At 38.4% G+C, this 14,119-nt stretch overlaps 1 protein-coding gene across 5 annotated transcripts in view; it reads left to right on the forward strand.

The window, feature by feature from the left end:
• Nucleotides 1-16: 16 nt before the first annotated feature.
• VPS13C (vacuolar protein sorting 13 homolog C) overlaps nucleotides 17-14,119 on the forward strand; it is a 74,103-nt gene continuing 60,000 nt past the window's right edge. For 3 of the 5 annotated variants that reach the window (XR_014957477.1, XM_021554234.4, XM_021554236.4), the window contains exons 1-13: nucleotides 17-238; nucleotides 1,541-1,584; nucleotides 2,601-2,643; nucleotides 3,371-3,466; nucleotides 4,165-4,266; nucleotides 6,657-6,719; nucleotides 8,319-8,384; nucleotides 10,115-10,224; nucleotides 11,054-11,113; nucleotides 11,677-11,736; nucleotides 12,484-12,564; nucleotides 13,196-13,253; nucleotides 13,548-13,675. Coding sequence is in view for 4 of the 5 variants with exons in the window: in XM_021554234.4 (XP_021409909.1) it covers nucleotides 139-238; nucleotides 1,541-1,584; nucleotides 2,601-2,643; nucleotides 3,371-3,466; nucleotides 4,165-4,266; nucleotides 6,657-6,719; nucleotides 8,319-8,384; nucleotides 10,115-10,224; nucleotides 11,054-11,113; nucleotides 11,677-11,736; nucleotides 12,484-12,564; nucleotides 13,196-13,253; nucleotides 13,548-13,675 (1,011 nt within the window). In the remaining variant the exon portion in view is untranslated. Of the gene's footprint in view, nucleotides 412-1,540; nucleotides 1,585-2,600; nucleotides 2,644-3,370; nucleotides 3,467-4,164; nucleotides 4,267-6,656; nucleotides 6,720-8,318; nucleotides 8,385-10,114; nucleotides 10,225-11,053; nucleotides 11,114-11,676; nucleotides 11,737-12,483; nucleotides 12,565-13,195; nucleotides 13,254-13,547; nucleotides 13,676-14,119 lie in introns of all 5 variants that reach the window. The other 2 variants (XM_021554235.4, XM_085588172.1) reach the window with 2 other exon arrangements.

A 14,119-nucleotide genomic window follows, 5' to 3' on the forward strand; every position in this document is an offset into this window, starting at 1 on the left:
GGGCGCCGGGCTGCGCCCCGCCCCGTCAGCTGACTGCCGGGGGCGCGCCCGCGCTGGGTCACGCCGCGCTCGCCGCCCCCTCCCCTGCGCTCCGCTCCCCTCCCAGCCGGCGGCCGCGGCTGAGGGGCCGCCTACGCCATGGTGCTGGAATCAGTGGTGGCGGATCTGCTGAACCGCTTCCTGGGCGACTATGTGGAGAACCTGAACAAGTCTCAGCTCAAGCTGGGCATATGGGGGGGTAAGGAGCCCCTTCCCTCTGCTGCTCCGTGTCCGCCGGGCCGCCGGAGTTACCGGGGGCAGGGGGAGCAGGTCTGGCTGGCCGCGGTTACCCTGTGAGGGGTCCGCGGGCCGCGGGACCGCCGGCCCCTCTGAGGGACGAGCGGTGGCTTTGCGGGCCCCCGGGAGCAGGAGGCGAGTTCCGGGGCCGCGGCCCTCCGAGGCGGGCGGGCGGTGCGTGGCCGCACACGTCCCCGCTCCCGTGGGGGACCGTCGGTCCTCGTGTGCCCGGCGTCCCTGGCACCTCTCCCTCGCGTCGGTCTGTGGGGCGGGGGCATGGGCGCACGGCGCTGGCCTCGGAGCGCTTCGAGGGAGGAGACCGCCGACACCGATAAAACCCCTGTTATTTCTCCTATTCCTTGTCTCGGGTGCTGGGTGGAAGCACGATGGTGCTGTTGGAACTGTGGGCGGGCTTATGGCGCAGTGCCCCTGGTGCCGGTGCAGCTGATGGAGTGCTTGGGGAGCCGTGTGTTTCAGTTATCGGTGTAAATAATACGTGTTAAACAGCCGGGGAGTGCAGGTTTGTGGAGTAGCTGTTCCCGCTGAATGTATCAAAACACTTCCGTTCGCTATGCTATAGTCATGCAGAAAAGCAGCCGAAGTACTGTCTAGGAAAGCTGGCTGGTTTAGGTGCCTTCCGTAGGTAGGTCATCACCTTAGTTTTGCTCGTCATGGTTGTACGTGTCTTAGCATTTAAGCAGTATTAATACCTATACTTGAAATGGAATATAGCTCTAAGGAAACTGACATTAAAGTATTAACAGGTATATAGGCTTTCCTCAGGTATAATTCTGTGCCAGTGTTTAATTTAGAAATCCTATGACATTGTCTGCGTCAGGAAAAGTTAATGTGTTTGTGAAAACAGGAATGTGTTTTTGTGGCTCTGTGATTCATGATTTTTCTTTCATGTGAAATCATGAAAAACAAGATGCCATTTTCCAAGTCTACCCTATGTTGATAGAACTGCAATTGTCATTCACACCAAGTGAATAAGACTTCCTATTCTTGTGGGTGTATTTAATAGAGTAGAAACATGTTGATATCTAAGTTGGTGGTGTTTTTATCATCTCTTCCAACTGAAATTTTTTCTATAACCCATGTTTAGTGGCTCTTACAAATTACATGTTTCTTGTGCTATTGTGTAACTGGAATGTTTTCAGGTTTTATTCTTAAGTACTTGGTAGGATTGTGGTTGTCTTCCTTTTTCTAACATAAGTAATACTTGAAGTAATTTTTTCTGTACTTCTCCCTTTTTTCTAAACAGGTAATGTGGCACTTGACAATTTACAGATAAAGGAGAACGCATTAGTAAGTATCCTATCTGGCTGAATAAATTCTCATTTATAACACTAATAAGTTTGTATTTGTTTTATGGGTCTAAAGACTAAGACTTAGGATGAAATGTTGCTCACTGTAGTCTCACAAGAGGATACACTGAGTTCTTTTTTTACTGGTTATAGGAAGTAAGTTCTTGGTTAACTGCTTCTAATTTTGCTCATTTTACTGGAAGAGAAAGAAAAGCTGTGGCTGAAAAACAGAAGTAACTTTCATTAAGTTCCCATACTCTTCTGGAAAAACAAATTACTTGGCTGATTTTCATGTTCCTTAATTTGGATAATGAACATCTGTACTACTGAGGGAATCTTGCTCCAAAATTTAATGGGTTTCAACTTCACTAAAGAGAACTGTTACTTTTCTGTGCACTGGAAACACATTGGATCTTTATATGACCTGATCACTGGCTTCTCTTTGTTATTCTGAAATTTCATATTTTGCTTGTCTATTTCATCCATTCCTGATGGCTTTGTTGTAGTTCTAATCAATTGCTACAAATGTCTTCATGTCTAGTAGACAAGGAAGGAAAGAAGTGTTACTTTGTACACACCTTTCCTTCTAATGGGGGTTGATTCAGATTCCAGCAGTTCTGATGTAGAAAAATGCAAAGTCATGTATGTGACTGACCAGAGCCAAGACCAAATCAAGAACATAAAGTAAGGGATGGTTCTGACAACCTTACAATTGCAATGTGTTAGATTTCCATGCAAAAGTAATTAAAGGGAGGTCAGTATTAAACACCACTTGTAGAGAAGTAGCCTACACTTGCTTGAAAAAGAAGGGATCAAAGGAATATGATATGGTCCAGTTCTTCTTTTTTACTCTAGTTTGCCCATCTGCTGCTGTCTTGTTTTCCTTCTAGGATTTTCCAGTAGAAAAGAAGTAGCTTTTAATTTCTGTATGTAAATACAGTACTTTGCAAATATAATCCAAATTTATCTGATTTTTACTACTTCTTCTGTTTAATACTTTATTTTTGTAATTTACAGAGTGAACTGGATGTACCTTTTAGAGTAAAAGTTGGTCAGATAGGTAAGTTTTAGTTCCAGCACAACTACTGCAATAGAAATTTTAATACATGCTATAAGGTCAGTCTTGCCCCTGAATTTCTTTTATCAAGCTATCAAGCTTTATAAGTGTAATTATACTCACTGTTGAAACTGGCATAGAAATTCAATATGGCTGCCATCGATGTTATCTGGCAAACCCTCTTTGTGTAACTTTACAGATTGATATGAAAAACACATCTGAGAGGTTCTTCCCAAAGACATGAATGATCAAGGGAGCTGTTTAGTGTAGACAGAGTATGCATTGTTCTTTAAAGGACTGATTTAGACTATGAAGAATGAAGTTAAATTCCTGAAACTGACAAAATATGCCAAAGGTTTAGGAACTCTTAGTTTTTGGTTTTTTTTTTTAGTAATTCCTTTCCATGGTAGTCAGCATTGCTTTTTCACATGAAACATTTGTAGGAGATTTACATATGTGTAGTATTTTTTCTTCTACTTCCTGGTAAAATCCTTTTCATCCCAGTGAATTGAACTTCAGTCATGATCTCAGGTTTTGATTCAAAGTATTCTTACTCAGACTGTGACTTTTTGCTTAAATTTATAGCTTATGTTTCCTCTGCATATATTTTATTTCTAAGGTGTTTAGGACATCAAGATACAGGACTAGTGCTCTTTAATGCTGGAGGTGTTCTTTGGACCAAGCACAGTAGAGATGTTTGTTTTGATGTAATTGTATCTGCTTTGTTTAGATAAACTTACTCTGAAGATTCCTTGGAAGAATCTCTATGGGGAGGCAGTTGTTGCAACTCTAGAAGGCTTGTATCTTCTGATAGTTCCTGGAGCAAGTATGTAAACTTCTCAGCAACAGTTAAATAATGGAAGAGAAAAATATCTAAGGGTACCATGTAAATGAGTCTATAGTAGCAAGTAGTTCATGTGAGCCACCTTTTTTACATTCTGCTCTCTCAGGGAAGTTTCTACACATATGCTGGCAAGTTAATAGAAGGATGGGAGAAAACAGCACCTGTTGCTTTTATGGAGATCCTTGGTTGTATTCATTCCAAGTTCAATTCAGCAGCCAAGTTTCCTCTAAAACTTGCTTATCCTGAATCCAGTTCTGTGGCATGGTTTAGATCTTTAGCTGTTTATTTGCTGCTAAATGATAACAATCCAAGGTAATAATTCTATTTGTACTGTTTGTAGGGAGAGGGAACAGGGTCAAAGAACTTGTAGTTTTCTCTGAAATCAGTACCTCTGGTATGATGAGAAAGCTTGTAGGTTCCTGGAGCAGTAAATATATATATAGAAGAACTCAAAAATCTGTCATGCATTGCACAGACCACTCTTAAGAGTCTGAATTTCCACAGAAGAGTTCTCCTGTGAGGTAATATCTAATTGTGTAAAAACAGAAATTTTGGAGTCTAGCTGCAGTGTTCAGCAAACAACGTGTTTTACAACATGATGTTGTATATGGTGCATTGCTTGATAATGCATTTGTATAATTAGAGATTTAGGATTAATGCTTTCTCAACTTGGCTTACAGGTGTTAAATATGATGCAGAGAAGGAAGAAAAATACTTGCAGGATAATAAACAAAAGGAACTGGCAAGAATTGAGGAAGCCTTGCAGAAAGCAGCAGAAAAAGGTACTGAGTTAATAATGCAAATCTCCATTGGAATTTGAGGACTTGGGCTGTGCTGTGAAAGAAAAGTCCTGGTTTCTAATTGACTTAATAAATTTTGTTTTTTCAAGTGTCTAGCTAATCTTACTACAGTGCTTTGAAAAGCCTTTTTAGTCTAAAGCTTGAAAGAAATGTTATTTGTTTGTTTACCATTCATTTATTCAGTCAGCTTCCAAGGGAAAAGGGAATTTATTTATCTGGTATGTCTTTTATTTATTTTTTTTTTCCTTGGTGCTTTAGGGGAGCAGGATCATACAGAACAATAGAAAGTACATTGTGTGAGGGTAATGCTATCTTGCTTTAGCACCATAATAATAGATGTTTAACTGTGTGTTTTAGAGGTGCTTGTGGTAGGTTGTTCTTTGATGAAAAGAGCCTTTAAGGGGAAAGGTAAGGCTTGTAAACTTTTACTGCAATGATAATGCTTTTGTTTCAGTTTCTGCTGTGCTTCTATGATGTACTGAGGATGGACTTGTTTGGGAAATGAAACTCTTGTGAGCAGGAAATATTCATGACCCAACAAAACAACTGAGCAGGAACATAGGAACCTTAAACTTTTGCTGTAGGTCATAAAAAGTGTTAAGCTCTCAATTAAGTCCTGCAAACTTGTTTCATGGTGGTGATTTTTTTTTTTTTTTTGCTGTTTGCTTTTATATTGTCACAACCCGTACCTTTAATAGAATTATGGTATTGATTGAGCTTGTTTGGACAGAATCCAAGCTCAGAACCAGTGACAGGGTAACTACCTGTGTTGGAGGAAAAAGTTATCACTGAAGTTTTTGTCTGAATTGAGACCTATTTGTTGGCTTGTGTAATGCTTCTTAAGATGCATTTCTATGCTACTTGTAATGCTGCAACTCATGGAAAAGTTACTGGGAAAGAGATGATGCTTTCAACACTTGGAAAAGAGTTTGGTTGTTATCCCTTTGCTCATTTAATTCTCCAGTTACAGCAGAGACCTTTTTCCTGCTCTGCTAGTTTGAGAGGTACATGTGCTCTGCTAGTTTGAGAGGTACATGTGTAGTTTCCTTCAAGTGGCAATGTAATAATCTGGCTGCAATGAAGAAAAGAGCTTTCCTTTATTTCTTGTCTTGAATGTGCCAGAAAATATTTGAGGGCTAAGACAACTTCAGTGAATGAATTTTGCAGCCATTACTTGACACTGGGGTGAAGGAATGTTGATAGAAGTTTAACCTCAGTTATGTAGCACATGGGTCCTGTACAGCAGCAGGGTTTCAGCCAATGCTCTTTGCACCAGTAGCAATAGGATGAAAGGATAGTGTAATAAGATGAACTTAACCTAATGGATACTGCTTGAGAAATTCACATTCTGGAGCTTCATGTATTTAAGAATGAGTCTGTGCACCACTGGCACTTTTCTCTTTTTTTTTAAAAACTTATTAGATTCAGTGTTTGTAATGCTTTTGAGAAAAAATTGTCAAAGAAAAATGATACTTTAGCAGCTCAACTGGTTATCTAATAATCGAGAATGAGATTTAGTTTTAGTCATGTTCTGCAGTTTTAAACTTTAAGCCTTGAGAAGGAAAAGCAAGAGGAACATTTAAATTGGATTATTTTCTACTCTAACTTGAGAAGTTCTGTTATCCTCTGATCATATTTCAGTGGTAGCCATTTGTGTTTGTGGTGCTGTACTAGAATATTGTACTCAAGAGGACTTGTGTAAGTCCTGCATAAGCAGATCCTTTGCTTTTGCTAGATATAGAAATCTTGGAGCCAATGTTGCCCTACTGAACCATAAAATTCTGAGAAATTCAGCTCTCTAGGCTTTTAAGAGCATACAATAGATGCTGAAAAGCTAGGAAATATCTTGAATAGAAAGTTGTCAGGGTTAATGGATTCTCAGTTGTATTTTCTTTTTTGACTAATACTTGATTTATATTAACATGTTTAGAATCTTGATTCAGTCCTTGGATTTAAGAATATAAATAGCTGAGAGATAATTTCTTTTGATGTGCTCTTCAAATACTGAGCAAAATGGTCATGGCACTGTGTTGGTAAGGTAGTGTGAGAGGGAAGTGGAAACTGCTGACACAAGCCGATGAAACGATTTTCCTTTTTCTAAGCTGTTACAGTCTGTCTCTATCAGACCTCATATATGGAGACCAGAGGCTGCAGGTCTTTTGCTGGCTACAAGAAAAATGTAAATGGCATTATTTTCCTATGTAGGTAATGACTGAAACTACATGTTCTGAAGTGAATTGGGCTGTCAGATACTGTAATGAAAATACTACTTGGTCATACAGATTTGGTGAACTTATTATGCAATCACGAGTTGATTTCCTTCTTTTAAACCAAATGCATTTTTTTGGTTATTTGCTGCCATGTGGACCAAGGTACACATTCACAAGATTCCTTGTATGGGTTGGAGAGTCTGGTTTACAAGGACACCAAGCCTGGTGGGTATGCATGGTTAGTTACATTTTATACATGCTGATGAGCAGGCAGTTTAGATGTTTTCAAGTCCCCTTCAATAAAGCAGCCAAATGAGAAAACAACACTTGTTTGGTAAACATCCGCAAATCGCTGGTTCTAGAAATAAGATTTTAATGAATGTGTATTCAAGTGGAATCTTGCAATGACTTAGTCCCCTTTTAATTAAGTGGCTGTTTCAGAAGATTAGGAGACCACTTAGATTTCCATCAGTCATGTTGAGCTCAAGAATGTTATAAAATGCTGACAATATCCTACTATAATTTTACAACACCATCTCTAGCTGTTTGGAGAGTGATTACCCTTACTTAATGTGTCTGGGCTTAAGATAATGGACGTCCAGGCTGTCTTGAAGCCTGGGACAGACAAAATGAACAATTGAAGGCATTAGCATGCTTTGCCCTGTTTCTCTTTGCATTACTCTCAAGTTAGGCGAGGAAACAGCTTCCCTTGAAGTTCAGGGGAACTATTGTTTTTTGGACATGCTTTATTTTTAACTTCTGATACCTGATTTTAATAAATTTACACTTGGCCGAAGTTTCTTCCTTGAGTTGTTATCTGAGCACAGGTTTAAAGTAAGCTTAAAAACATACATTTAGTTTCTCCATAGTAGTGGATGTGGGTGAAGAAGAAGAATATCCTGTTTCCTTAGTTTTGTCATGCATGGGAGTGAAAGCCTGTGACCTACAAATTCAATAGTAATTGAAGGAAGCTGTCCTTTTGAAGTAACCTTGATAAAGGACTACTTGTACTGTTAAAAGGAACTATCCAAAATAAAATGTTTCTATTTGTCGAGTTCTTCCTTTTTATTATTTATATAGTGACCACCCTCTCACCTTACCTGCAAGACAATTGAAATCTTGGCAGGCAATTTCCCTCCTTTGTTTGAACAGGCCTGCTGATGACATCAGGTGTTCCCCATGGTTAGGTTAGGTACACTGTTATACTTGCTTCCTTCTTGCTTTGTGGGATACACCCTTCTTCTGCTCCAACCCCATAAAGATAAGCACAGGCAGCACTATTGCTGAGTTACTTTTGCTGGGGTGGCCAGAGGGGGGAAAGAAACAGTGCAACTCACCAAACTGGTTTTCTTCAGAATTGTGGAAAAGTAAGAGCATCATTTAAATAATGAAATGTGATTGTGTGGGTTGTAAAATGTGTGTAAATTATGGAATTTAATTTCATGTACAGCATTTGGAGTCATCATTTTGTGTGTCTTTTTTGTGGTTACTTGATTTGTTCTTTCAGAGTGTTTTCATACCATACTGTTGATTATCATGAGAATCCTATTGAAAAGCGTTCTTTGGGTTTCCACATACATCTGTATCTTAGCTTGAAAATTATGTCCTTATCCTCTTCTACATTTGTATATTATGCTATGAGAAGTAGCTGATTGTTTGCTTAACACAGCTGCTATTCTTGAAAAGCTTGCAATGAGACCTTCTAAGCCATTATGCTTTAAGACAGGCTAAACCTTCTTCTATATTTTCTTATGCTTTCTTACATTTCTGCTTTACTAACTTGAATTTTATCCTTTTTCCAAAAAACTGCTTGCATTACAAAAGGACGTAAGCGTAAAAAGTACAAAAAGCATTTTAAGAGACCCTTTAGAGGTCGTGATCACTCAAAAGGTGGGTAACAGTTATGGTTTTCAACTTTAAGGCTTGTTTTTGCTTTCTGTTTGGATTGGTTTTTAATAGCCTTGGCTGTCCATCCAATGAGACCTTTTACCTCCTGTTTGAAAGAGGTTCTAAATTGGAGAGAGCTCTTTTTGCTGTGTATCTGTTCTCTGGATCCAGTGAAACTGAAGGGAGTCCCTGTTTCTCTTTACTTGGATACTTGTGTTTGTTCCTTCATCTTGAGCTCTCTGTAAACTAGTGGCACTTCACAGTTACTGTTGGAAAAACTGCATGTGCGAATTACATCAGTTTGTCTGATTTTTGTAAGATTCCAGTTAATAGGTAAAGAAAACCTGAAACTGGTGCTATAGCAGTAAACAGTCTTTTTCATCACCTTGTATCTCTCTGTTCTAAATATCTTTTTTAATGCTATGGCATATTTAAACAGGAATGAAATTGATGTTGTTCCCCGAGAGGATAATCATTGTCTGTAAACACCAAACTGTGCAGGATTCAGCATTAGCATGTGTCTAAGAATTGACATGTCCCATGTGGTTGTATTGTTATGTTTTGGTCTTGGAGGAAGCTGCAGTTGACTTGCAGTTGGAGGGAAAACCTTGTGGAGACCCAAGATAAGCTTTGCAATGTCTCACACGAATTGCTGCTGGTAGCTGCACGTGGCTGCAAAAGTGTGAATGGTTCCTTGCACTTAGAGATCATGAAACTTTGATAAGGTCTTCTGCCTTTTTTTTTTTTTTTAGTCAGCTGATAGGAGAAAATGTATGTTGCATGTAAAAGTGATACAATGTTTCTGTTTTTTCTGAGTTCCTGGCAAGTTTTTTTCAATTGAAATCAAATACTCTATTGATTAAAACTGTGTTACATGGTGTTCAATAGTGAAGTTTTATTGTTATGCCGATTTCCTAACCCTCTGAAAGCTTTTAAAGAAAATTTCTCATTCTTTTAGCAGGATGTACAAAGTTAGATACCTGCTTTGTTCACTGTGCATTGCATATGTAAAAAGTTAGAAACAGTTCAAGTAAGCTGAGTCAAAACCTGTAGTCCTTATTTTTCTCTATAGCCATGACTATTTCTACAACTTGAGCCATCTGTAGCATTTCCAGCAAAAATGTATAAGCTTGGTAGGCTGATCAATGGCATTTGCTGGAATAGCCACATTGTAGGGAGGGTACTGAATGCAAGTGTAGGCTGTAAAGGCAGCTAGAGGACAAGCAGCTCACTCATCCAGCCATTCTTCAGGTAAAATGCTGCAACACAGTCTGAGATGGTAAAGCCATATCACTATAGTAAAATAATGAGGGATTGTAAATATTATTCCTTGCCTTTGCATGTATTATTCAAGAGTGTTTTGTGCTTACTCATTTGCTTCTTGAAACCCCTCATTAAGGGACTTTTAAGAGAGAACCTTTTATCTTGGAAGGAGTGGAAGGAATATATTAATCCAGAACTTGCTGTGTGCCAAACTGTTTTGACTGAAATTTAGACATGTATTTTCTTGTGCATGGGCAGCTCATATCACATCTTCAGAATATGGATGTGCAGAAAAGAAAAAAAATACAAATATCTAATCTAAAAAAATACAAATATGTAATCTGAATAAGTGAAAACTAATGTTAATTTAGAGGAAAAAGTAAATTTACATTTGTGTAGTTTTTGGTGTAATGAAATTCAAGATGCAATTATTACACTAAATACTGACTTTTAAAAAATTCTTGTTCTAGACAAACCAAAGGAGGAGAAGAAGGATACTTTCTTAGAAAAACTTGCAACTCAAGTTATAAAAAATGTGCAAGTCAAAATCACAGGCATTCATGTTAAATACGAAGATGATGTAAGTAACTGGGGCACATTGTCTTCATTTTAAAATGGACTTCAATGCAGTTCTGATTCTCTAGTCCATAGGGAAACTGTTTTCTGTCCCCTTGAAAAAGTTGCTGTGGTTTCTTCAAATAACTTGCCCCAGATATGACTGAATGCCAGAAATATGGATATATGAAGCAGATGTTCTCTTTCCCCTCGTCCAGTGCTGCCTTACTCACTAAATGTGGGCAGTGTCTGCTGTCGCATATTGCTGCGTGCAGTGGATGCACAGAGTTTTTCAGTGTCCTGGGGAGAGTCCAGAATGGCAGAAACTGAAGGGTTTGCAGATGGGTCTGAAGGCAAACTGTTGAAAACACTTAACTGATGAAAAGAATGTTTGTTTATATGAACCAAACTGGTATTTCTAGGTTTACCTTCCATTAGTAAAATGATTAAGCAGTTTGTTATGAGACAATTGAGTTTAAAAGACAAGCACTGGATAATAGGGTATTTCTCAAACCTTTCCTAGGGACTGTTTTCAGAGACACTAAAGTTAAAAAGGTCATAGAAGTACATATAATGAGGGGATATAGCTGACTGAGATTGTAGTCTAATAATATTTTTTTTTCCTTTATGGTGATAGAATCCAAAAGAAAATGATCAGTTTGAATTGAAGTTTTACATTTTTACAATACAGCCATACTAGTTTTGGCCTATCTTAGTGGGTTCCAGTAATGTTTCAGTTAGATTCACTAAGCAAAGGAAGTTGCTCAGAATATTTCAGTATTTCAGTCAATTTTAAGGGCTATATTTGTCTGCAGCAAGGTAATTAAATACCTGTTATTTTTCTGTCTTTGTAGATCACAGACCCACAGTGTCCGATCTCCTTGGGAATGACGTTGGGCGAGCTTAGTTTACTGGTAATGTGTGTGTAAATGCATGTTCTTGTGTGTTCAGTTTGCTTGTCTTTGGAGTAGCAGAAAGGAAAAGGAACATAGTAAGAAGATACAGTGACTGTGCATACAGCTGGAAGTGAAGACAATCTTATATTCATGCAAATAGTACTGGCAGTTTGAGCAAGCAGAAGGGAGGTGTATTGAGGAACATAACACTTTCTGAGACTTGGTGATTTGTTCTAATGATCTGAGTGACCTTTGAAACTGGGCAGGTTATGTCCAGGCATAGTAAATGAAGGCAAACATTGCATCATGGTGATCAAGAATTTGGTATTTTGCCAGGCCTTTTGAGAAATGGGGAGTGAAAATTTCATCTAACCTCTTTGCTTTAGCTGTTAAGCATTTTATGGGTAGGATGAGGAGTTGAATATCAAAGTATGACAGTAAACTGACAGATTTTTGTATGTTATCTTGATGTGTGTGTATGCAGAAAAACTGGATGCATTTGTTGCTTGGAAGCATAGGATAAACCCACAAATATGTTAGCTAAGATGCACAAAATTGCTTTTATCACTTTGAACTTTTAGACAACAAACGAGAACTGGACACCTTCCATTCTGAATGAAGCTGCAAAAATAATATACAAGGTAACGTGATGTGGGTTTTTTTCCCTACACAAGTGAAGAAAGCAACTGATCTTGGAGACTAGTAAACCTAGGACACTAAATAAAGTTGAAAAAGTAGTTTGCTTTTTCAATTCTCCTGTTTTCCTTTATTTTTGATGTATGTTTAAGCACAAGTAGAGCATAAATAACTGTTTTTATGTAAGGCATAAACTTAAACTCCATAGTTTAAATAATTTATCTTAAAAGTGAATGCTGATTCCCTTGTTTAATGCACTATACAGCAAGCCTGTGTGGAAACTGTGATTTCAAACAGGTTGTCAAATTGCCATTTCCTAGTCTAGTTTGTATTCCTAATGTAATTGGGATTCTGGGAGCTAAGCAGTCTCTGTTCTCCCTGCCCACCTCCTGAACCACCCCCCAGGCTTGTGTGGAAAGGAGTACACAGAAATCTAATGAATTATAGGAACAATCTGAAGGCTTTAATAGTTTTGGCTTCTTCATTAGTCCAAGTACCAGTTTTGTGCACCCTCACCCCTGTAATCCAGGGTCATGTTTAACTGATGTGCATGAATGTGTGCTTTAAGAACTTGCAATTCAATTATCATTTCAAAATAGTATTGTCAGATTAAATACATCTCAATACTAATGGTTCATTTGTTGTCTTATCTGCTTTCATATGTTTTCTGTTTTCACAAATGGAAAGCTAAATTTGTAGAATGGGTTGAATACAGAGTATGCAGTTGGTTGCACGTTTTCTTTCCTGTGCAGCTTTTGTGCCTGGACAGCCTCAGTGCTTATTGGAACATACACAGCAAGATGTATTATCATGGATCCCGTGAACAAATACTGGTAATGTAGAAGCAAATGCATTAATTACTATATTCTCTGGTGCTTGAAGTATTCAAAGCTAGACCACACTGATTCCTACCCCACTCCTCGCACTTAGGTCACTGTGTTCAAGATCATATGTTAATCCATTGCACTATTGTTAATATTTTCTGAACCTCATTTGTTATCAACCCCTATAAGGTTTAGACATGATATATTTTTCACCTATTATTTTTTTAAGGTGTTCTGTGTGTCCTTGAGCAATGCTACTACTTTCCCTTTTTCTTTTGTGCTCATCTTTTATGGATACCTTTATTTTTGTTTTATTTTGTCCTTAACAAATTATGTACTTAACCCAGTGAGCTTGGTTCTAACACTGAAGACTGAATCAAAACCCTGAAGTGCTTAAAACCATCCAGCTCTCTAAGAACAGCCAAGTTCCTTTGGCATTGCCTGTCTGTGGATGTTTTCCTTTTGTTTCTCTGAATCTCAGTCTGAAGTGAAAACACAAATTGATACACAGCTAGAATTGACAGGTGCAAAAGTCTGCAAAATACACATTTTGAACTTGAGTTGTCTACTCAAAGTTTTGAGAACTCTAAACAAGTAATGTTCTTCAGCAATTGTTAGCCAGTATTGTATCCCTTTACAGGATCAGCTGAAAAGAGGAATTCCCTGCCATGGTCACCAGCCTGAAGACTACCAGTACAGTAAGTGAGCTAGGAATGAGTGAATGTAAACTGTTCTGAGCATGTTAGTGTACAACAGCCTGATCTGATCCTGTAGGCATGGCCATACTATCTTCATTTTAGCAAAACCATAATGTTATAAAACATATTAGGGCTTGTATGGTTTTTGACTATTGCAGGGCTAACTTAATTGTTGTTGGTAAGAATTGCATCCTGATTCTGTGGGGCTTGAGCATGCATGTTATCTATTGATGTGGTTGATCTATTCTGTGTTATATTTAAGTAAAAAAAAATCTCATTATTTTTATCTTCAAGTTTTCAGACCAGTGTCAGCATCTGCAAGACTCTATATCAACCCATATGCAGAAGTCGAACTGAAAACTCCTAAGATTGATTGTAATGTAGAAGTACAGAGAATTGTCATTGAATTCACTAAGCCACAGGCAAGTTGGTTTGGTATTTATCACCCATTTCACTTTGTGATCAACTATAGTGTTTTATCACTGGCAAACATTCTTAGGGGTTTGTGTGCTTATATGCCTGTGGAATTTCTAAACTGTTTAGCAGTACCTGTGGGAAAAGTGTAGGATCTTTTCCCCTCTGTGTAACAATCACTTCCTGGAGAGTCTTGTACTCTGACACTCTTATCTGTGGACCCTCTGGGACCCACCTGATCTGTATTCAGCCCTTCCAGTAGCATTTGTTTCACCTAGAGAAAGCAATCATGAGTAGCCTTTATATTTCTAAACTATGATCCAGTATTATAACTGCAGAGATGCCAAAGTAGAAGCAAGGGTGGGAATGAATGGAGTGTGCTGGCTTTGGTAACAAAGCCTGCTGAAATATCAAGGAACTAATTTAGATGGTTCCTCAGCAATTTTATGTTC

Source organism: Lonchura striata, chromosome 10 (assembly GCF_050655825.1).
Source record: "Lonchura striata isolate lonStrDom1 chromosome 10, ASM5065582v1, whole genome shotgun sequence".
Classification (NCBI taxonomy): domain Eukaryota; kingdom Metazoa; phylum Chordata; class Aves; order Passeriformes; family Estrildidae; genus Lonchura; species Lonchura striata.